General features: G+C 38.6%; 1 protein-coding gene across 4 annotated transcripts in view; it reads right to left on the bottom strand.

The window, feature by feature from the left end:
- SLC5A1 (solute carrier family 5 member 1) overlaps nt 1–25,796 on the bottom strand; it is a 75,083-nt gene that overhangs the window by 19,073 nt on the left and 30,214 nt on the right. For 2 of the 4 annotated variants that reach the window (NM_001397792.1, NM_001293240.2), the window contains exons 1-2: nt 7,014–7,302; nt 4,686–4,757 (exon numbers count right to left, since the gene is read on the bottom strand). In NM_001397792.1, the coding sequence (NP_001384721.1) occupies nt 4,686–4,757; nt 7,014–7,103 (162 nt within the window). In that variant the 5' untranslated portion in view covers nt 7,104–7,302. Of the gene's footprint in view, nt 1–4,685; nt 4,758–7,013; nt 7,303–7,503; nt 8,464–8,586; nt 8,707–10,109; nt 10,182–11,975; nt 13,856–25,796 lie in introns of those variants that run through there. The other 2 variants (XM_046901087.1, XM_046901086.1) reach the window with 2 other exon arrangements.

Consider the following 25,796-nt stretch of genomic DNA (forward strand, 5'->3'; position numbering starts at 1 on the left):
CTGCAGATGGATTATTAAACCTTAATTTAGGTTATCAGAAATTGCATTCACCAGAAAAGATTCACCACATTAATCCCTGATTTTACTTAATGTGTTCCCTCTCCTGTTCCAGAAGTTTGAAATGTGCTGCATGCAGATCTAAGTAATACAAGCAGCTAATTTAGAACTCTCAGAAAAGAAAGCTATAGTGGGATTTGTCTCTGTGCCTAAAAACACAGGACATAGCATAGCAACAACTGGGAATGTGTTCCAAACTCCAGCCAAAGTATAACTGTGTTTTAAGAAAAATAGGAAACCAAACAAAGCAATGCAAAATTACCAACACATTTAGGATGAAACACTGTGAGTGAACACATCACTTTAAATATCTAAATTTTGTTTTCTGAATTAAAGAGCACATGGTTCAGCAGAACTACAAAATCAATATGTAACAATGGACACAATCACCAAAGGTAGAACATGGCATCAGAGCTGGGAAGCATAAATTAATGAGAACTGCACTTAAAAGCTGGTTAAAGAGAGAAGAATGTCTGCCAAATACGCTTGTGCCCAGTGAGCTGGACAAGATGATCCTTCTGCCTTTGCTGGAGTGACCATAGAGCACACTGAGGTGAAACAGGCTGGGTTTTTGTGTCTGGCCTCTTTCCCCTGCAGTGTGCCACTAAGAGAGCAGATCTTTATATCTGAGTTCCCCCATGTGCGTGGCTGTAAGCCAGAGGATGGGCTGAAGTTGGGGGTGGCAGGGAAGAAAACTTGGAATTGTTAGCCATTCTCAGCAACATGTTAGCGAATTGATTTTTACAACAGATAGAGGAGGAAAAGTAAAGAGGAAAGTTGATTGAAAGGAACAAAAGCTGTTAGGATGGAAAGAGGGCAAAAAACTGAGCTAACCTGGAACGTGGAACATTAACTCCTTTTTAAATCTTTTAAGGGGTCAGGTTTTAACAAGAGTACTCTGTTCAGGAAAAGTACTATCACACTGCAGGCAGATGATGATCATTATGTTTTTTCCTTGTTATTCATTAACTGATTCACTTGGCACTTTTCATTAACTTTAAGATGCATTGACATCCTGGCACTTGCTGTTCCAAACCATATATACAATGCTCTTTGCAAATCAGTGACTACTGCCATGGTAGTGTGCATACTTTTCAGTTTATGCCTTTCTTTTCTCCCTCTCAGGATCTGCTAACACATATCCTGCATTCCTAATGTCTGCTTTCCTGTTTGAAAGCATCAGTTCAGTATCAAACATTTTTCCTCAACCCTGAGCATGCCTTCCCAATGGCAAAGAGAGTATCTGCCCTTAGCCACTCTACAGAGAACAGAGAAGCTCCTTCACAGCAGCGTGAGGTCACTTCTCTGAGTCACCTGCAGAAGATGCTTCTCAAATCCCTCTTCTCTGACAAATTTCTTATTCCTGTGCTTGAGAACTACTCTCCAACAGTTCCAATACCTCTCTTTTAACAGTGACTATATCCTGTAGGAAAGATGTTTCCCTACTGGAGTTTTATGAGATCACTTTCAGTCACTTTGGAAAAATCAGTACGCTGCTTACAGTAAAATACTACTGTGACTGCTCCAAGGCTCTGAGACCCAAAGAAAGAAGTGTTGGGATTTATTCTGCTCTCTTGGTTATTCTTCAAGTTCTCTGTATTGTGTTATTGCCAAATTAGACAACACTGATAAATGGACAGAGAGATATGGAGACACAATATGTCAGGTAAGGTGTCTCTGTCTCCTAATGAGCGTGACAGCTGTGGGAGCAGCACAGCCATAAGCACACTCGTCTGATACCTTCCCACCTTTGTCCTCTGAGATGCAGACCACACCTCCAGGCTGGCTGAAACATTCTCACAGATTCTGCAGAAATTTTCTTCACTTTTCCTGCTCCACCAGAGCTTTGCTTTTAATATTTCATCATCATTTCTACTCTGAAAACAGTTTGGTTTCACACTATTTTTTTTTCATATGGAACTTGACAAAATAAGTTAATTTCTTTTTTCACTTCATCTGTGGAAGGAAAGTACTAATCTCACATGTACCACAGTTGTCCCTACTGGCTTCTCACAGCAATGTCAGATCCATCAAGTAAGGAGAATTGTGAGAGTATGTAAAACTTAACTGGATGCAGAGATGAGAGAAATTGTGCCCCCGATCAGTTCTGTCGGCTTTGAAAAGAAGGCATGCAGAACTGAGGAAAAAAAATGTATTTTTTTCCCTTTCATTCTTACCTTGCTCACAAAGATCAGTGCTTCAATAACAGCGAATACACTGAGTGACATTCGCTTGAAGTACATTATGTCCTTGACTTTGAAATGCTTCCCACTTACTATCTATGCAGTAAATCTTTCCAGCCATATCTGAACATCAGTTGCCCACCAAATACTACTTTGCCCTATTAGCATTTATGCCTCAGGAGCTGAGGCATCTAAGGTAACTCACAATTTTGTGCAGACAGCTGTCTGCGGAACTATGGAACCTGAAGAACAGAATTCAAAGCAGAAAAGCTTCAAAACTGAGGTTTTGTTGTTGTTGATTTTCATGGTATCTGAAGACCTGCTAATCCTGACAGACTGGCTACTACTGAAGCTGACTGTTCTTTAGTAACAGATGCTCAATTTCTTACAAGAATAGGAAGTATTTTAACAGAAGAAGTTTAGTTTGCAAGGCCCAGTGTTACAAAGCTGCCAAGTTCTCTGAGCTTCTATGACTCTCTGGAATAAAGTACAGCTAGTTATGAATATTTTAAAAGTCATACAGGTCTATCCTAAAGAGATTTCCCTTCAAGCATAAGAAACCAAAGCCAGTTTCTTGAAGATTCTTCTCTCCTTTTCTCTAGAAACACTTTGTAAAGGGAGCAGCATTTCATACCATACAATTAACTCATGATAGATCTAAATTTCTGGCAACCAGTGAGAACATAACTACAGATCTTGATCGCTAATGAACTACTGGAGTTACTGAGTTGACTCATCCACAGCATCAAACACAGCGATTTCAGTGAAATAACACAGAACTGTCCTCATCAAAACAGCCAGAAAAAACTAGCTACAGACTTAGTTTTGTAAAATACCAAGCTACCGTCATGGCTACAAAATGATCCACGGAATGGAGAAAGGAAGGATCTTAAGACTGCACTGATGGTCAGCACTTAATCCATGCTAGCTTGCACAGTCTGGGTAGGGAAGAGAAATGGTCCCTGCAGCAAGTGCTGCACATGGGGTCATCTATTTGCAGTCTTTCTGCTCAAGTAAGGGAGTTGAATCTGTTGGTTTTGTGTTGTTAGAGAATTCAGTATTAGTTAACCACCCCTGGGTCTTAGGGGAATCATTAGGATTTCTCTGCGCCTCCATAGCCACACAAAGTTTTCATGGTGAGTCTTTTCTGCCTTACCACTTCCACGCTCATTTTATGTCTGCACAAAAGAGTATTAACATTCACTGCTGACAAGTAGACAGAATTGCACAGGGTTAAAACCAGCCCACTGATTAAACTGTCAGTCAAGCAAGTTAATTTTTCCCTGTAGAATTATGGGATTTATCTCATAGTAACTTGGAAAGGAGAGAAAGGAAACTTTTTCTTTCCTTAGGCTTCCAATGGAACTTGAATTTTCTCCGATCTACTCTACCAAATGAATACACCTTTCACTGTCATTAGCCTTTAATCTTTTTATATCATTAAAGTGGCAGCTTTGATTCCTTCTAAATCCAGACAAGAGCTCCCTGAAGTGAAGAAGACTGAACAAAGTGTAGGTATTTGTGTAACCTACTTCAAAAAAATTACTAAATTTTTAGAGAACAAATATTTACTCCCTTTCTCCCCCTGGATCCCATAACCCATAACCGAATCCACGTGGAACCTGTAACCACATTCCAAATGGGTGGAATCTTGAATCAAAAGGTTTATGAAGTGCAAAGACATTTTTTGAAGCAACACAAGATTTCTAAATTTTCTACTTGTACAAGAAGTCATGCTGAACAGACACTGTATCATCTACAAGAAACAGACAATTGCTTCTAACAGCACTTCTCCCAGAGGCCTGCTGGATGACTATGAACATGTTTTGTGTGTATAACTGCTTTTCTCTTTGAAGACAAAACAGCACCAAAGACAAACAATTTAAGTCACAGATAATCATTAATTTGAAACTATGTTTTAACAACAGTTTATCATAATCTTTCCAGGCTTTTCTCCTTGCACTGACCAGAACTTGTTACCAAATTTGGAAACACTAGAGCAATACCAAGGAATCAGTAGATTAGTTCTTCTCCATTATAAACTCATAATAAGTCAACTTCTTTGAGAGCAGAGAAAATACTAAATTCAAAACATTTTAAGAAATTAAGTGAACCAAAAGGCAAAGCTCTGGATTTATCTACTCAGATATCATCAATGTATCTAAGTTCAAGCAAGATGGTCACATTATCAACACAACTCAGAGCTGAGCACAACTTCCCCAACACTTTATCCTGTCAGGTGGCTTTTGATGTACAGTTAGTATGGTACCACTGTGGGTAGAGAGAGAGTTTGAAGATAAGTAAGGTATGTCTACCTGACATAGCCATTACAGTCTTAACATTATAGTAAATATATATTTAAGGATTAAATATAGTTATACAGAAGTGGATGCGCATACAGAGCATAAGTATGTTTTATACACACATAGAGTACATAACACTGACCGGCCACCAAACCATGCTCCGTCCAGCCAGAAAGAATCCACCTACTGTCCCTCGGTTGGTTGAGTACATAGCCTAGAGAAAAAAAAAAGAGAGAGAGAAAAGAATGATTAAATTGTATTTTAATCATAATAGGCACGCTATATAGTGACTAAAAACAAACTGCTAAACCAGGAGGGTAACGTGGAAAAAAAAAAAAAAAAGTGGCTAGAAAGAACTAACTTGTGACAAATAAAACAATAACACTAAACTGTAGATGACCCTGTTCATTGCAGGGGAATTGGACTAGATGACCAGTAAAGGTCCCTTTCACCTCAAATGATTACATGATTCTACAAACAATGATTCTTGTATCTAGGTCTGTGTTAACCATTCAAGCTTCATGGCTTCATCTCTTGTTACAATAAAACCAGGACATTAAAATAACATTAAATATAACAAAACAATTGATTGCTCAACTACAAGGTCAGTGTACAAATTCAAACTCACAAGAACACTTCACTGGGGCCGTAACCTCTTTGATTTTAGGCACTAAAACATGGGGTTTGTATGTTCATAGAGCAGAAGGTGTGCAGCTTTCCTCTTCAGTATTATCCAGCTCAAGCAGATATCTACAAAAATCAATTTTTTTGCTGTGGTTTCAGCACTGCACTCACTTTCCTCTAAAGTTCAAACAAAGTAGGCTAAAATTTCCTTTTCAGGCACTCAGTTTGTTTTTAACAAAGAATGGGCTTTAGAGGGAAGCTTCCTCCAGTTTTTTTAATGACCTTAATCTAAATACTGGCTTCCCATTGTCTCCACTGGTGGACTTTGAACAGGCAAATACAGGAAGAAGACTTGAAGATATTTTATTCTGATACAGAAGAAAGGGAATATGAAATAAATTTCCATTTCACTACACACAGTAGCTAAATTAAGCATTTGTCCAATACAGAACACATTGTTGCTGGAGACAAATGGTTCCAGGAATTACTCAGAATACATTATCTGATCAGCCCTTTTCTGACACAGACCTTTGATTACAGCACTAGTTAAGAATTCCACAGCAAAGACCCAGTTTCTTCCCACAAGATAGCAAGGTGTTCAGGTACACTGAGGTCCTTCACATTTGTTGCTACGTTTTTCAATCTACTGCCATGACCAAAAGATAAAGACTGGGCTGTGACCATATTGTGTTCACCTCCAGTTTTTTGTGCTCTTCAAAACACAGCCAGGCTGCTAGGAAGGGATGGGACTTTCCTGCAGCACGTTTCTTGGTTCTGTGAAATGGACCACTGGGATGCTCCTGGGCAGCACAGGATTACAGAAGGACAAGGCCTCCGCTCAGCTTGTTAATAGTCAGGTGTTCAGGTGACCAGGAGCACTTGCCCCAAGGAAAGAGCAAAGCCTCAGAATAGCAGCTTGGAAATTCAGTGACATTCTACAGTTTACAGCTTTGTAACTCACAGTATTGGCCCATTGCTTCCAAACAGTTCAGCACCAATAGGATAGTCTCTGCCTTTCCCTATTAGCTGTGAAAGCACTGTCCTTTGTTTCAGGATTAGGCACAGAGTTTTCCCCTGCAGTGCTCAGCATATTCTGTGTTGCCTGCCTGAGGGCAGGAGGTATATTTCTGCTTAGATCACAAGCAAAAAGTCAAAGCCATCTCTTTCCGCTTCTGAAACTGACCCTTCCTCATAGTTTCAACGGCACTGCTTCCTATAGCCAAGGTCCCTCTGGCAAAAAGAAAAGTAACAATAATGCTGCATTCAAATGGCAGCTACAATCTTGGACCATCTCACTTCTCTGCTGAGAGCAGCCTACAGCACTCAGTCTGTCCCAAAGTCACAGCAGCAAGTTTACACCACAGACACTAGTCCATATTGCCCTCCTCGCACATTGACTCTACCTCCACTACTTCTCTACAACACTCACTTCTCACTGTTTCCTACAGCACCACCTCACACAGCCAATTCTCACAGCTTCTAGCCTGCTTTCTACCAGCAACGAGACTTAGCTTGGGCTTTGCTGATCTGACCTCTCATGGCTGTATCCTTCCCCACACAAACCCCATTACTCCTCTTCTCCACTGACTCTACTCAATCCATGTAAACAGTTCTCTTCACAGCACATCTTCCCTTCTTCAGTAAATAGCCATATTTTCCTCACCACATACTTATTAGCCATCTCAATTAAGCACCACGATCTTTAATAATTATGCATTTTCATTTACTGAGCCATTTTCCTAGGACCCTATAAAACAACCTGTTCATCAAGCACAAACACAAACAAACAAACAAATAAATAAATAAAATTAAAACGGAAAAAATAGAAAATTAAAGCCCAACATACCCATACTCCCACTGCCAGGACTACCACAAAATAGATGACAATAACAGAGATGTCCGCAGCATTGTTGATCCTTATGGCGGTGGATTCCATCCTGGATGCTTCTCTGGCTTTCTTCTTCTTTCCCTCCTTATATGCTTCTTGCAGCGTTCAGGTTAATGATAAACTGCTGTCACCAAGATTCACTTGTCTCGGGACATAAGTTGAAGCTGCTGCTTTTCCTCTGACAACACTTCCTTCCTAAATATTACTCCCCTGCTACAGGTGCTGCAGATCTCAGAGTTCACTCCCCTTGCCAAAGGTGCTCGGGGTTTTAACATCGGCGAGCAGATGTCTAAGAAGGAATGAGCACTGAAAGGAGTGGCTTGGCTGCAATAAACCTGCATATTTACCCCACTGTGAATACTTTTTTTTTTTTTTTTTGAAGTGGTTGTACCTGTAAATCTAGTCATGGAAGATGCAGATCTTTTAGGTGATGATGGTAAACAATTACCTGTGAGGAGGAGTGACCTGACAGTTGGGGAAAACCCGGGGTCCATAGGCTGGCACACTCCCTGCGTCATCTCTCAGCTCAGCGGGATTACACAGTGGAGAAGCAGCCCTGTACTTCTGGGAAGGAAACGATTTGAAGCTGCTTTTATCTCTCACAGGTAAAGATGGATACAGGTGGAGATGCATGTGAAACACAGGATTTAGATCCAGGAGCTTCCTGCGTTGAATTTCAGAGTGTTCAGAATGGTGTTTTGTGCTCTCTCAATTGTGGCTAATCAGCTTCACACTCAAATAAGTTCAAAGTTCATCAGTGCTTGGGTCTGCTCTCCCATTTATTTGTTCCTCCGTCTTCAAAATAAAGCTAAGCAAAATAACTGGTTACAAGATATGGGACACACTGATTATAGACAGATCTTCACAGCCCATAATAGGGCATTTTCCCCAAACAACACCTGTGATCCTTCAGTTGAGCCAGAAGAGATTGCAAAAATCGGGGGTATTTAGATTCAGAGCCAGCCAGAAGTGCCAGGCACGTTTCTGGGCTCAGGATATATGAAATCCTATTCTCTCATTGATACTGAGGAATCTGTATGCATTCACAGCTGACAGGGGTGCCTTTCAGAAATACAATTTTACCTGAAGTCACACTGAGCAGAACAAGCAGTGCATTACATAGAAAACAGTAGGTTGGACTGCTTGCAATGGTTATTTCCTCAGGAGTTGAAATGGAGGTCTAGCATGCTATTGGCAATGAATTTTCCTTGGGCAAATTATCCTTCTGTAATTGTGAGTAATAAAGAGCATCAAAGTCTAACAAGCTGTAAGTATAACTTCCTTTAAGAATATATTTTAAATATCACTACTGTTTGAGAACTTATAAAACAATCCTGTCCTCTGATAGCTTAGGCATCTCTCCCAAAACACATTCTTCAGTTTGTCCTACAGGTCTGTGAAATGTTAGCTGTAAAACCAACAGAGAAAAAAATTAACCCTGGAAGTTGCTGAGCATCCAAAACTCCCATTAGCTGCAACTACCCTGCTGTGAATTTCAGAGGAGGAAAAAAAAAAAGACTTATTTACTGACCTTAATTATCAGGAAACAGTTTGCCTAAGATAGGCTGTAGATGACTCTTCTTTACAAATACTGACGTAGATTCCTATGGGACCTCGCAACCAATACGTTTGGTTTTCAGGAATTTCATTTCTGTCTCAATTTACAGAGGTAAAGAAAATAAAATATTAGACAGAAGCTTATCTATTTTAACACAGCTCATGTTCTCATCCAAATTTCTGGCAAAAATAAAAAAAAAAGTTTGGAGAAGCTAAAAAATATGACAGCCTCTTGTCCATGGATCTTGCTGTGGCCATATCAGCAAGACTCCAAGGTTTAAAACAGTAATGGAAATTCAGTATATGAATAAAAAAACAATAATCACACAACTCCCACCTTCATATACAGTGGAACTATTGACTTAATTATGTTTTCTTTCTGAAGATCACAAACATAAACAAAACATTCTCTACAAGAGTACTAAAAAGAGATGGCAGCTTTGTCAAGGCTCTTAATATTTCCACATGCTCATATCTGAAGTCCAAAGAGAATCTCAGAAGTGTTGTGCTCAGCAGATTACTAGTGTACTAAATGAATCACATCATGAACCGAATGCATATAAATGGTCTCTGAAAGGTCAGCCGATTTTCCAGATTTGAAAAAGGCTGAGCCTGGCCTTGTATTAAAGCTTTGGAAGATAAGCACGGGTAAATCTCATGATGTGAGGCACGACCTTTGCATCAGAATGCAATAATTTCTTTTTCTCACACCCATGCTAGCAATGTGATTCAGCAGGTGCTCTCATCACTCTGAAATATCTGGTCACACATAGAGCTCCAATACTGAACAAAATGACAAATAATTTGATATGCTGTGGAAATGTCTCTGCTCTTTCCTGTGAGCCAGGACAAGTTGTTGATGTAAGAAAGCTCTGAAGTGGAGTGAGAACAATGAGTCTAAGTAGCACAACACAGGGATACAAGTGTGTGACCTAAGTCTACAATGATTGCTCCCCTCTGGATCAAGTCTGACAACATTTAGCATATCATGAATATCTCCTGAATAGACAAAATAGACAATGGATGAAAGTACAAAAAGCTACAGAATGGTATAATAAATTGTTCAAAATCACACACCAGATTACTGATGGAGCCTGCACAGAATTAATCTACGGATTTACAGACTGAAGTATATAACTGCAAAAGCTTGACAGAGACATCACTGTGTCTGGGGACAGAGGCAGATACACGACCTCTGCAGAATCTGCAACTGCTCTGTTGTCATCATAAAATGGGGCTGTAGCATGTAAAATTTGAGAATTATGGCACTTGCTGCTACCTATTCTAATCTCTTAAAAACTTGTGTGGAATTCCTCTCTTTTTTGCTGTTTAAATTAATATTTATGAGCTGTAGCATTTCTGAAAAATGGCAAAAATCTTACTTAAATGTCACTTCCTCTGAAAACTTACTATATTTGTCATAACTAATATTGTTTCTATATAGCACCACGCTAGAAACAAATGTTGTGCCTGTGGGTTTCTTGGGATAGACCATACCACAAAGGCTTGGGTTAGCTGCCAACTTCTGATCACAATGTCAGAATTCCACCTCCCATGTAACTCTTCCTCCTGATGGTGGCAAATGATAAAACAAGAAGTTAAACGAACAAACCACAAACAAAGAGAACAATGCATTAGTATGCAAACTACCTCCCACTGAGGCACTCTCCCTGACATTCCTCCAAAGTTCCTTATAAAACACACAGATTTCTTTAGAAATGTTTATAAACAAGATAACCTGCGCAACTGATAAAGGACATAAACAGTTACTGCTTTAACAAAGTCTCTCCTCCTCTGCCTGTTTCCCAGCCACAACCTCCAAACATAAAGGGAAAAGCGATCACATTCACAAGAGAACAAGATGGTAATTCAAAAGGTTTCAGAAAAGTATTCCTGAGATAGTCCTAATAATAAAGTATGGCAGAGTAGAAGACAGGAGGAATATTTAGTACTTATTTTTAAAGCAAAAGACCTCCTTCTCTAAGTGAGTAAAACTCAGATCTAACTAATTGGAAGAATTAATGAAAGGCAGAATCCATAAAAGAGGCATTACTAAAAGGATAAGAAATATCAAACTCCAGTAGTTAAATGCAGCTAAGAAGGGGAAAAAAAAAAAAAAAAAAAAAAAAAAAAAAAAAAAAAAAAAGGAGTAAAATAGCTCCTTTCCTAAAAGGATAGCAGAAAGAGCAAAGTCATTCTAATCCTATTCACACAAAAAACTGTATTTTTCAACAGATAAAACAAACAAGCAAAAATAAATAAATAAATAAATAAAGGCCCAGTATTTCTAGATTAAATTTCTCATTAGCATTTTTACTAAAGAGAAATATCAGAGGGTATAAAAATAAGTTGATAAGCAGATAGCCCAAGAGAACTGAAGTAAATATACTCAGTACTTCAGCAAGTGATTAAGTTGTCTCTGTGATATCATTAATATGCCCAGTGCAGTAGAATCTAAGCATTGCCAATATTATCAAAGCAACAGTCCAAGGACTGCACTCCTTCAGCAAGATATAAATAAGGTAACAATTTTATTTTTGCTTGAGTCATGCTTTATTCATTCTTATAATTCAGGAGAGTAACAAGCAATGCTTCAATTGCAAGCGATGTATTTCAAATCTCCATTCCAACTGTTAAATCAGAGTAAAATCTGTAGCAGATTAAAAAATCCTCCCCCAGCTTAATGCAGACTGTCACCAGATTTAGCTATCTGACAGCTGCGCAGATTGTTTCCCCACCAGCAACTTTTAATTGAGTAGCTCTCTCACTAAAGCTGAAATCCTATTTCTATCTCAGAAACCATGTGACACAACGTAGCTATTATCCTCCTGACACAAAATATTGTATTTGGAATGTGTTTCCTCTTGGCAGCTTCTTACCTGTCCCTAAAACAATGTTGTTACTTGTTAATTTTGAGAGAGACATACTGACCTGCCACTTCTACCTTAGCTAAAATTAAACAGTAGAAGAAATAATCCAAAATACCTGCACAAATCATGACCACAACTCACTAATCATCCAAAGATGCTTCAGAAAAAATAATACCTCCATTCCACAAAATACAGGAAAGAAACAAGCAAGAGACGAGCTAGTGAAGCCTGTTCCATTGAAATCATGCTCCAGTTGCTCAAGTGACCTAATAAGAAGCCCAATCACTCATACTTCATTTTACTTGAAATAAATGTAATCATTCTTGAACAATGGATAGCTTCAGGCCTTGTGGATATGTTTTGATTACACTTGAGCAATAAAGAGCAACAAATAAATTATTATTTTTATGTTTAACAGATTAATTTGATACAAGAAATTCAAGTTGGGGAAGAAAAAGATCATAATCCAGTAGTATAATAGACTGGTACGTACATACAACTTGCTCTACAGGGTCCCTGGAGCTCTTGTTGCACAGTAGCCTCTTGTTTCCACAGAGTTTCACCAGAAAATTTAACAAGGAAAAAAAGGAAATAACACTGTTATGTTTCCACTGCACAAAATATAATATGAAGCTTATGGAATATCAGTAGAGCCAGAAAACATTGTTGGAGAGAACTCAAAGGAAACATTATTTTTGGAAATAATGAAAAATATAGCATTGCAACAAACATTTAAACAAACCTATTGACTGTTCCAACAGCAGAAAATTATCTGAAACAGGGAACAGTAAGAAGTGGGAATCCCTGGTCAGGATAAAAGCTGAACAATTGCCTGAAAACTGTTTTCTGTTATGAAAGAAAAATGAAAAAGCACCATTTAAATGTTCCCTGTGATATGGAAGATCAATATGATGCAGCCTTTGGATAGATTTTATTCATCATTTTGAAGAATGCTGAACATTCCTAGAAGGGATTTTAGAGCACCTCAGAGTTTAACAGTTTTATTGATTACACCTATACAGGTATTATTTCAGTCCACGGTATACACGCTTACCAGTACATATAACATCTGTATTTACATGGGGATTTTGTTGTGTATATCAGAGTGACAGGGCATGATAGAATGATGACATATTAATGGGTGTGGATATTTCTGGGAATTTAACTTAGGCATGGATTGGTCACCTACATTTCAATGTGTGTTTGATGATACCAGCACATTAAAAAGATGTGTCACCTTCACAGGTGCTGTAGAGTTTGTTTCCTCATGTTCTACTGTGAGAAGATGAACAAGAAGGACAGACAAAGTGGTAATTGTGTTAAACTACTCACCCTCTTCAAACCGTCTAACCTCTGCAGAAACAAATCAGCTCTTCTAATTTTGGTACTGCTAAATCCCTGAGGTAGACATATTGTGGATATTTTAGACATCATAGTCAAAATAGCATTGAGAGAACTTTTAATTTGAAACAGTGCTTAAAGTAAAGGCAATAGTTAAGAAGACATTAGCATTCTCAAAGTTACTGACACTTGTCCTCTTTGTTAAAGGGAAGGGAACACAGATGCTGATTACTAGATAAAGAATGCACTACTACTCAGGCACAAGAAAGAAAATATTTAGGAATATGCTTGGCTTCAAAAGCCATATCTTACCTGTTATCTGACAACTCAAAACACCGAGAAAGCCTGATTAACAGGATGAGCTGGTATTCCCCAAACCGCTACAGAATGCAGGGAATAGAAGTGATCCCCAGTTATGGATGTGCTCCATCAAAAGAAAAAAAAGCTCCTGAAGCTGTCCTACACCTTCCTGAACCAAACCTCCCAGGATTAGCACAATGGAAATACAAAATCAGCATTATACCCCTTTCATTTTCTTCAAATGTGTTGAGCTCTTGCTCTGAGATGCCTGTACATGCTAAAAAATGAATATGTTTTACCAAAAGTAGTCATTAGAGTAATATTTTCACTCGTCCAATTCACTGCACAGTCTGTAGCTGAAATCTAGAATACACTTTTTGTATCATATATCATTTTTTTCAGTTAATTACGTTAAATGGAAAAATAAATATATCCAGATACATAAGAGTTATGCCAATACTGAAAGAAGTGGAACAGACTTCTGAGAATGACTTTTTTTTCCACTAGGGTTCAGTTCTACAAGGATGCAACACTTCCAGTTTTCCTCTTTGTAGCCAGAGATGGAAACACAGAAGGAAATCAAGAGCACTGTAAGACTTTAGCATTAAGGTGTATTAACTGCTTTTATTTCCCAAGTCATACTGTTGGAAAAAAACAAACAAAATTCCCATGGGCTTTAAATAGCTCTTGACAGCCCCTTTAGATCTCAGAAACATCAGGGCTCAGCATCATCTGTAACGAATAGACCAGAATAGGTTGTAACTGAATACAACTTATTCAGCAACCATTCATTCTATTATTCTATTACTTATTCACAATAATTATCATGCATTTAACATCATCATCATTTGTGTCAGTAATCTTAATCCAACAAGCTTGCCACCTAATGTACAATGTACAATCCATATGTGGTAATCCATCAGAAATAAGGATCATTGAATAAATTTCTTGATAGTCTAGTACACAATAAAAATTATCAGTGTGAACTGGGTGGTAACAGGGCAAGGAAGCTAAGTATTGATGACAGGTCCTCTATGTGTGCTCAGAGAAAGATGTTTGTTCACTTTAAATTACTCTTTACTTTCACAATATCTCTGGTGTAGAAGTACACTATGTTTAAAAAGGGTGTGTGTAAAATTTGGAACATATTTTTAATTGTTAGCTATGAAGTTCCATATCTTCAGGATCCTGTTTACTGGATACCTTGCTGAGGACTGAAAGACTTGGCTATGTAGATCAGGCTACGTAGTGAAGTCACCCCAGATAAGAATGCAGCTTCCATTGCTATCCAAATAGATCAAATCTAGAGAGAATACATTACTTTGGAATACAGGCTCACAATCTATTCATGCAAAACTACTTTTGCTCATGCAAAAGAAGTGTAAATGTTTTAGGAACACCATGCAAAGATCACTGATGGAACGAGATTACATTCCAGGACATTCTGGGTGTAGCCCTGAGGGACAATTAAAGCTTAAGTTTCCATTTGTGCTCACAGGTAAAATTTAATCTGAATACTTCAGAGAGTAAGTAAACCACAAATTTATATTAAAAAGATTTTGAAGATTTTGTACTGGAAAACTGCAGATCTGTAACGTGTTGGAATTCTTTTGCTATCTAGAAACATTAATTTATGCACTCTGTTGCCACTTACTAACAGATTTCCTGCATATCAGTAATAGGAGATTCTCTAATAAGGCTGTCTCTAAGCCTAACAAGATATTTCCACGTTTGTTCGTTACAAATTACCTTACTTGATTTGAATAGTACTTTTACACACCCTTGCTCTCAGAGATCACAAGAGGTAGAGCACTAATTATTATGAACAATCACAGGACACCAAACTGATTAAGAGTGGCTATTATTTTACTACTTGTTAATGATTCATTAGAAGTCCAGAACAACTAGCAATAATAGAAGAGCAACTCCTTTTACCATGTAGGATTCACCCATCATGACCAGATGCTTCAGTGAATCTGAACATGGGTTACTTAAGACCATGATAAAACTAAGGTGGCCCTTATGAGCAAAATGACTCTTAAAATAGAATTCATCAGGACAAACTTGTTCAATGCAATGGGGATACAACAGGACAACAGTCACTATCAGAGCTGGCAACAGTAAAGCAATGACCCACAGTGCTCAGCAGTTTGAGAAAAGGTTTCATTCCTATCAGTGGGAATCAAAAAAAGCTACAGCCACCAGAAAAGGCTGTTACAAACACTTGTGCATGCATCCATACTAACGGGCCAAGAAAATTCCATGTGGCTGCTGTCAAATTCCAAAGAGTGATGGCAGGTTCTAAGCCCCAAACTGCCTGAAAATAGAACAACAGCAGTCACAGGTTACAAGGCTTCCCTCCTCATCACTCAGTGCCTGCTCTACGTGAGCTGCTACCTTGCCAAATTACCCATAACACAATAACCCTCCCACTCCAAAATCCTCTTTTTAATCATAGTTTCTATACATTTGCAGTGTAATCCTGTACTCTGGACTTTTCTGTCAGACCAAGACACTGTACACTGACAAGTTTGATGCTTATCTCATCAGCCTCTGAGAAAAGGTCAAGTTGTACAGTCTTTTCCATCCACTGCACCTCCATTTCTGCCTTTTTTCAAAACTAGAGTTATTCCTTGATGAGCAGGAACTTGTGCTCTCAGTAAAAAGAGTCTGTATGCATCTCTACTTCTTGATTTCAAAGGAAAAGATCAGCTTGTAGGACAGCTGCTAGGCAGTTTTATGCTGATTTTTGCTACAGTCTGGCAAATGGTGTTTGGAAACGGTAGATCAAAAATGGCAGAGTATCCAGGCACTCATGAAGCACAAATGTCCTCACAGTAGCCCAGTGTTTTTCCTGACATTCAATTTGGAAGAGGCTGATCTCAGTGAATAATTTTCCCCACAAACCTCAAAATTCTTTATAGAGGGATGCAGCACATCTGGCGATATTCTTTCAGTATACCATGCTATCAGCTAGCATATATACTCCACCAGTGCCCTGTCAGATACGTACAGATGTGATATCATGTTCACAGGCATGCACTATATCAGACATAAGCTGCTAGCTATCCCACTTTCCCCCAGATCCAACTCACAGGACAATGTTTTCTTTGGATACTAAGGTAGGATTTCCTAAGCTGTTTAGCCAACTTGTTACTGCAACAGTTAAGTTCTGCTACCAAAACTGACTGGATGCACGTTGTATATCTTAGGAATTATCTGTATTTGGAGAGGAACATATCCTCCTACAAGGTGTTTCCAGGCACACGAGTGAAAAAATGGTGACTGGGAAGAGCTATTATAGATTTACAAAGAGAAAATCATGCCCAATATACACGACCACCTTCCATAATAAAATAACTGTTTCTGTGAGCATGGAGTAGCAAGCTTTTGATATGATTGTAGCCAAACTGGGGGTGTATGGACTAGACGAGTGAGCTGAATGGTGGCTGCACCTTCAGGCTCAAAGGTCAATGGTTCTAAGTCTAAGCAAGCTGGTTACAAGCTGTATCAGGACCTGTGCTGTTTAAGATCATCAATGATCCGCCCTCAATGAATGGGACAGGATGCAACTCTCCTCAAGCTCACCAATGACACTAAACTAAAGAGACCAATGCATACACTGCCATTCAGAGAAACCTCACCTAGGTGCAAGAATCCTGTGAGATTCAGGACACTGTTTCTGCATCTGGGGTGGAACAAACACCATGAGACATGACAGAGGTTCACGGTGGAAGGCAAAATGAACACAAGCCTACAAATGCAACATTTCTTGGCAAGGGTGAGGTTAAGCACATAAAGAATTGCATTAGCAAGAGCACAGCTAGCAGAGTGATGGAAAGCAAACCCTACTTTAGACTTGTGAGGTGGCATCCTGAGCACTGTGTCCAGTTTGGAACCTTTCAGTACCAAAAAGATACTGATTTACTAAAATATTTAAGTATCTGGGTCATGTGATACAAGTGGAGAGGCTGAGTGCCCTGAATCTGTTTAGTCTCCAGAGAGAAGCTTTGGAAGGTGAACTGAATCGCTGTCATCAAATAATGAAAGGGGACTTACAGAGAAGACAGAGCCAAGTCCTGGTGGATGAGAAGCTGGACATGAGCCAGCAATGTACACTTGCAGCCTGGAAGGCCAACTGTGTCCTGGACTGCATTAAAAAAGGGGTGGCCAGCAGGGAGAGGGAGGTGATTGTCCACCTCTACTCGGCTCTTGTAAGGCCCCATCTGGAGTACTGCATCCAGGCCTGGGGCCCCCAGTACAGGAAGGACACGGAGCTCTTAGAGCGGGTCCAGAGGAGTGCCACTAAGATGATCAAAGGGCTGGAGCACTTCTCCTATGAGGAAAGGTTGAGGGAACTGGGCTTGTTTATCTTGGAGAAGAGAAGGCTCTGGGGAGACCTCATTGCGGCCTTCCAGTACTTGAAGGGAGTGTATAAACAGGAGGGGGAATGGCTGTTTATGATGGTGGATAGTGATAGGACAAGAGGGAATGGTTTTAAACTGGGACAGGGGAGGTTTAGGTTGGATGTTAGGAGGAATTTTTTTCACTCAGAGGGTGGTGACGCACTGGAGCAGGTTGCCCAAGGTGGATGCCCCATTCCCAGAGGCATTCAAGTCCAGGCTGGATGTGGCTCTGGGGAGCCTGGTCTGGTGGTTGACAACGCTGCACATAGCAGGGGGGTTGAAACTCGATGATCATTGTGGTCCTTTTCAACCCAGGACATTCTATGATTCTGTGATTCTATGATGATTCTTAGAGGTGCACAGTGAAAGGACAAGAGACAAAGGTCACAGATTGCAGCAAGAGAAATTATGATTTGATATATAGGGATAAAATTAGTGTAATTGGTTAAGTCCTGAAACAGGTTGTCTAGAAAGACTGAGAAATCTCTGTTCTTGAAGATTTTCAAAACCTAATTGGACAATGCCCCAAGCAATCTGACCTAACTTCAAAGTTCACTCTGTCCTTCATGATCTCTGGAGGCTCATTTCAAACTATACTATCTGGAGATCTCTGATACAGTGTTTCCTGTTCTTCAAAGACCACCTTGCTACACGAAGCTGTTTTGCAGGCCTTGTCCCTGCAGTCAGATAGGTCGTCAGAGGCATGCAAATCAGTTTTGACGCACATTCTCACAATTACACCACTAAAAAAAGTCAATGGTGTCATATGCTCACTTCTTAATACTTACTCACTGCCCAATCCATGAGGTTGCTATCAGGCAAAGTTCCATAAAACCCCGGAGAAGGCAACGTTTACTTCAGTGTCACTATTTCATTGTGACTTATCTGAACAGAAACTACATGTGAGCTAACTGAAACTACATTAGGGCTATGGGGGCAAAGTCTGGAAGCTCCTAGTCACTATTTGCTCAGTTCTCATATAGACCTCTCTTTGAAGCCGCAGGCATGGTGCCTGAATGAAATCTGAACAAAGCCAACAGGGGACTACATCAACTGACTACAACTGATCTATAATATTAGACTGTGGATGACTTGGAGTCTGAGCTTAAATATCCCAGATTTTTGCTACCTCAATATGGTAAAATGAACAGTTCCAGTCCCCTCCTTGACTAGAGAGCAACATTAATTTTCCTCTCAAATATAGAATGGATGGTTCAAAATCAATGGAACAGCTGAAAGGAAAGCAGTGCTTTTGAATTCCCTTTGACTTCCTGATGTTCAAGCAGAACGAAAGTAACATATGAAAAACACAGGCCAGCCATGGGGTTCTGACTGTCCATGGTGCTGGATGGCATTTCAGGAGTGGCTATTGCTTAGAGCAGTCAAAAATTAAGCCCTTAATTCTTTGCTAGGAATATTTGTACTCAGGAGAAGTTTGGCACAGAGTGCATGTGTTGCTACAATCAATTCCTCACAAGAAATTACTAAGGGCTTCGCAGAATTACTGTGAAATAAGTAACGAATCCAATGTAATTACTAAAAAGAAACCAGCTTCTAGATTGTAAGATGATATTGAGATTGATCAAAAGACAAAACTATTATTTTTTGAAGTTACCTATAACTACATTCTGTGTTAGTTAATTATGATGAAATAGATAATGGACATTATATATTAAAGAGGATATTAAATCCAGAGAAGTCAAACTTAATTTAAAAGGTATTAAAACAATAGAAAATACTTCCCTGTTCTTTTTCCCACTCCTAGCTTTTACCTTCATATTCCAAACAGACCTGCTGGAAAAAGCAGACCTGATCTTTCTTTCCTTGTCAAAGGCTTACCCTCAGTGTTATTCATGACACACAATAACATGAACAGGATAATCAGGTGCTCAATAAATCATCAGTGCAAGAGTATAAAACATACCCAGTCCCACACTGTCATTACTCTGTCCATACTTAGAGTCCAGTGAATTATAATTTCACATTATACCTTTTTATTCTCTAGTTATGTCACTTCCATTCGCTAAGAAACTGCAAAGCTACTTCACATAGGTTTCATGGCACTAATGGAGAAAGTAGATTTTAATAGCTAATATTTGCTTCCTATGAATTGTGTTTCCAGAGCTTAATTGCTTAAGTTTCCCTGGCAACAAACACATCAGGTGCTTTTTAATAAGGCCTACATGTGTGCTGTGTACAGAGCCATGCCAGAGATCCCAGCTGACAAGGTTTAAAAACAACGAACTACCCTTTGACAAAGCAAGGACCACAGCGGTGATCTGGAGAATGCTGAGAGCCTTCCCTAATGTCCATACAATTGGTCAGACTGCAGCCACTTACTTTTAGTATCTGTAAGGCTGACAGTGCACCTAAGTCAGTTATCCTTATTCCAACAAAAAGAATTCTGGGACTAACCTCACTTATTTTATGAGTGTAGTTGTACTAAGTTCCTGGTTATCCACCTAGAGAAAAAGTGGGATTATATTCCTGGAATTAAATTTAATCAGTAACTCTGCACTTTATAGTTCATCTTGAAGAAAAAAATCACCTGCTGATTCTGTTTCATATTTTTCTACAGAACAACTTATTACATAAAATCTGCTGTCTTTTTCTTTCAGAAAATCAATGTGCTTTGCCAAATCTTCTACAGATCACAGGAAAGTATCCCACATCTCAAAAAAGAAACGTTAAACTACATAAACCATACTGAAGAAAAATCACCCTTTTGATGAATATGCACAGGCATAACTAACTTGTGAATCCCCTGTGCACAGGCATAACTAAATATTAAGTGCCTCTAACATTCTATTTCACAACAAATTGCAAATTAAAGAAAAAAACAGATTGAGAGAAAATAGTGTCAGAAAATGCAGCTTATTGGTAAGACTTTGAATTGTCCCATAACATTATCTTGACATGGTAATTGTACATACTTCCAGCCTTTTCTCTTCATAAAAAGTAATGATCTATGGATTTCTTATTAAAATTTTCCATACCCTTATTGTGTATTCAACACTGTAAAAGGTAATCACCTCTTAGTTTTAAAAAACAGTCATACTTTCAAATACACAAGGAATTACTGCTTTTTCCTTCCACTGCCATGATTGGCTTCAAATGCACTCTGGATGGTACCAATAGATGCAGAGAGGAGAAAACTCAATTTGCAGGACTTTATAGCCTCAGGGAGACTTGGACTGAGATGGTTTTAGTGATTGGAGTTGAAAGTTGTTGGTCATGAAGGGATGTGGATGCCTACCTCTTTATCAGGCACTCACTAGAAATTACTCAATCATTACAGGCATTGTTTACAAAATACTGATAAACCAATCACTTCTCTGATTGGGTAATGACTTCATATCTTTCTAGTACTTTCAACTACATCAGGAGAAAGCGAAAGGCAGGGAACTTTACTATCAGTTACAATGCAGTACCTTCTGATTTTTTTATGCATTGCAGAAAAGCTACAAATATTTTCCAAAAAGCTGTTTCCACAAATAGTTCTCAATTGCAAATGTTCATACTATCATCGTTTGTTCAGCACACACACTCACACACACACACACATATATATACATAAATATGTATAAATGTATTTTTGTGGAACAAGACATGCATCTGGACATGCATTCTTAGCATGAAAGAACTGCCTGCCTTCCCCAAAACCTTAGCATACAATTACAAAGATGGAGAAAAGAGCAAACAAACTTTGTGCCAGCACCAGCCTTTAGCATGGACTAGAGGTGGGAATGGATGTGGAAAAGGTAATGTATTTTTGTTCACATCCTTGGAAATAAGCAATCTAATTAACACCATGTAAATCCTGGGCCACTAAGATTGTGGATCAGGGACAGAAGAGAGAAACAGACTGGTGCTAATGATATACTGCATGGTGACATGCGAGTCACATTTATTCTGCAAGTGTTGTCTCTAGAGCTTTGACTGAAACAAACCAGATGAAAATTTCTCTTTTAAGAAATGCTTAAAAATCTACACTGTGAGGAGGGAAACACAGGTGCAGTTCTACAGAGACTCACACAACCTGGAGAGACTCAGTAAAACAAAAAGGGAGTTAATTTTGGCACTGTAAAAACTGAAGATTATAAAAGAGGTTCTCTAGGTGATGCCAAACACATCCCACTGACAGTCCTGGAACACTCCTTAGAGAGGGCACCACAGACACGTCCTTACTTCCTTACGCCTTCATATATGTATATATATTTGTTTTTGTTGTTGTTGTTGTTGTTTTTTTAACTGAGGGTTCAGTCAGTATGTTCCAGAAAGAGCCCCCCCCTCCTCTTCCCATTGTTTCAATTTCAATTGAAATTCATATTGAATTCAATTTGAATTCAAAATTCAATTGTTTGTCTATTTGGCTTATTTAGCTAAAGCAAAAAAACCCTTCAGAAAGAAATGATTCCAAACACAGAAAGAGTTCTTCATCGTTCCTTTTGAACACAAGAAATACAGTGAAAGTATTAACAAACACAAGAAAACAAGATCTAATAAATAGAGAGAAGAAAGGAAAGTGGACATAGCACCAAAATGTACAATGGAACAATTAGTGTGAAAGATCTCTCTAGAAACCCTATAGAACAGAATAAAAATGAGTAGTTAAGATGTGTACTCAACCACTACAGGTAGCATAGGGAAAAAGAGAGCAAAAGTGCTAAATCACACAAGCTTGTGCAAATGGACATCTCTGCTTAATTTCTTTCATTTGTTCAGTCAGATCACATCAGGATCGATCACTGTAATTAGGACTTCATAACAGCTATCATGCCAAGCTGAGCATAACTGAACATCAAGAGCATTACAATGAATTCAATTCTGCTGCTACTTCCTAAGATTTAGAATAGAATGATACTCAAAACTAATGTTGACATCATACAACACAGTATCACAAAAGCATAGAAGGTAGCAGCCTCTATAAAGCTTGTAAAATGGTGTGTCAGTCGCAAAGTTTTACAGAACACAGCAGCCATAAATAATCAGCTGCAATGCTCATTTCCCAGGAACTGAAAAGTAAATTGATATCCATGTGACTCAATTGCTCAGATCAAGATTTACTCTCTCTTCTTCCTCTGCATACAGAGACATTTTTATTCCTTTGAAATAACCAATATTATCTTCATACTTGAGGAGCATCATACTGTGCTTAACATTGTATAAATCTATTCTTAAGGGGAATACCTTCAAACATTTTCTGCCTGTCACCTTGCCAAACAAAAAAAATTCTTCTGAATTTTTGTGAATTTGGCACAGACAACAGTAGTGCAACAAGAATGTATTCATGTTCTTAATGGACTAAAGAGCAGATTCTAATAAAAAAAACGATGCTGATTTATTATTTCAATCACATTCATCAAGTCAACCTCACAGTCTCCCTACGTGTGCAGTCCTAGGAGATGAAGAACACACAAGAGAACGTTTTCCCAGGATACACCACTGTCTATAATTACAGCCACATCACATAAACGGCAACCATGGCCACTCTGAGTAGATTCCTAATGAATATTGACTGCGTACTGAATTCTTACTTTCTGAGAAAACTATTTGAGGCAGCAAGAGCATGTGTACCCATTGACACCAACAGTAAGCAGCTCCATCTGAGTTTGAAAGTAGTAACAAGAAATAAAAGCTCAGCTCACAATGCACCAGCCTGTGTGAGTCACAATCTGCCAAGGCGTTAGATAGCAGGCAAACCATGATATTGGCAGCCAAAACACTCCTGGACAAAAGCGTGTGCATCAGCAGCAGAATGTGGGGTGTTTTGTTGTTTTTTTTTTTGACCTCCAAGTAAATCCTTATTAAATAACTAAAATGATAGTGCTGCTGCTGTAAATGAAGTAATAACAGAGGGAAAACTACAAATATCTAAGTTTCTGCATTGGGGCTTCACATAATTTCTATAACTGCATATTCAGCTCAGTTATTTCTATGCAGCTTCTGATGGCTGCAACGGTTAACAATAATTGTTTATCCACAAAAATCATCATTTTTGGACATAGGCTGTAGTGTTCCTAGCATTTACACACTAATTTCTGAACACTCAAGGCAGTATACACACTATTAAGAAATACTGAGCCGCTTACTTCCCCCACAGCACAGAAACATCCCCACACAAGCACCAGCTTACAAATAAAACATGATATTACGAATGGAAAGTACCCTGAACTATTTGTTCTTAACAGTGGAAGAACAACCAATGCAAATCTGAAGCCTATGCTTCCTACCATTTCAGTCATTTAAAAACCTTAATAGAATATAAAACATACTTAAACCTCTAAAATCCATTCCTGTGCTTTGCCGCATCTTTCGAGCTCTCTGCCATAAACCAAGGAGTACCTGGAATGGCTACTGTATAATCCAGTTAAACACTTGAAAAACAAAGGACCTCATAAAGCATAGGTATTTCAAGTAGCTTAAAGGTAATACAAAATGTGAAAGCTGATGCATTCTACAAAGTTATTTAGTGAAGGCCATTATAGAAGTTCATCAAGATTTCACGTGAACAAATGAAGATACTTATCACAGAGTATTAATGATCCCAAAGGGCACAGAACCACATAGATTGCATGTAGGCAGGGACAAGGTGCAGTGACATTGTGTTCTTTTCATAGAAGCAATGAGCTAAGTACTGTTTATTTACTTACTGTGTTATATTCATTTGTGATCATGTTGTATACACACACATTTATGTAGTTGTATATGCATACCTATAAAACTTTGATAGTACACAGATCTATATATAAACTTTTTAATTGTATATATAATTCCATATAAGGATATCACTTTTATTTGTTATATTTGTTTCATGTAGCGACAGGATAAGCTGTATTGGTTTTAAACTAAAAGAGAGTAAGTTTATATTAGCCATTAGGAAGAAACTCTACTCAGAGGCTGCCCCATCCCTGGCAGGGCCCAAGACTGGGCTGGATGGGCTGTGGGCAGCCTGCTCTGGTGGGAGGTGTCCCTGCCCATGGCACGGCTTGCAACTGGGTAGGCTTTGAGGTCCCTTCCAACCCAAGCCATTCTGTGACTTGTATCAAGTCCAAAGGTACTTTGATATTGTTACTATTCAGTCTTTGTGCATTTTACAAGTTTGTTCCTAATTTTTCTAATCGGACACTTTAACATGCTTAAGGAATCAGGGAGATTCTAATAAGAAAACTGGAAGCCACTATTCCTAGCGTTTCTTCTCAGCCACAAGAAAAAAAAAAACTTTCACTTCCCTAAATGGCAGATCAGTACTGATTACAGTAGTGTTGAGTGCCTCCTACAGTGATCCTGGCAAAGCACAGGCAAACTCTGATGCACAGCAGCAGTGCAAATTCTACTGAGTCTAATTCTCTAACTCCAACACTAATATATGTTCTGTCTCAATGGATATCTACCTCAATCCTGTTTGCTCATAAAGAGTATGAGGGTAATCCTACAGCCTCTGAAGTCTCTTCCTGAAATCATTATTTAATGCCACAAATCACACAGTCACTCTCTAGCAAGATAATTCTACATTTTGTACTTCAATTTATATTACTACCATCTTAAGAACTGCATTTCAGGAAAAAAAAAAACCAACAAAACACAACACAGAGTACTGACTCAAGATAAGTGGATAACTATACATCCTTCAAATGTAAAGAAGTAAAAGCACTTTGTGTTAGCTACTTGACAGAATAGAGGGACTATCTTTGTTCTCAGAATAATTCATAAACAATAAATATATGGGGGTTTTAACTATCAAGACTTTGGGTCTCAGAATAGAGTAAATACTGTGAGAAGAGAGTTCTCCAGTAGATGGAAGCATTGCTCAGCAAAAGCTGAGATCACCCTGCTTGTAGGACTGTCCATAGTCTAACAGTGGATGGTGCCTCCTCCTTCTACGCACAGATTTTCACATACAGATATCCCAAGCAGTAGACAGTAGTAGAAAACAAACCTGTAATTCTTTATCAATATACAATCTCTAGTATTGCTATATCACTGAATACAATTACTGACCTTCCTGACCGTTAAATACACTCCATCTTCTTGTTTTCTTTCTCATACTTTACCATAGAGGGTGATTTAAACGTATACATTTAAAATGTATTTAAATATAATAAACCCATGTTGTATGGTAGTGAACAAAAACAAACACAAATTCAAGGGGTCATTCTGAACCCTATTTAACAAGAAAAGTAACTTCAGTGGCCATTCATGGCAGGAATCATATATCACTCCAATATCAGATTCAACAGTATTACATTCTAGCAACCATAAAATTG

The sequence above is a fragment of the Gallus gallus genome, chromosome 15 (assembly GCF_016699485.2).
Source record: "Gallus gallus isolate bGalGal1 chromosome 15, bGalGal1.mat.broiler.GRCg7b, whole genome shotgun sequence".
In the NCBI taxonomy this organism is placed as follows: Eukaryota; Metazoa; Chordata; class Aves; order Galliformes; family Phasianidae; genus Gallus; species Gallus gallus.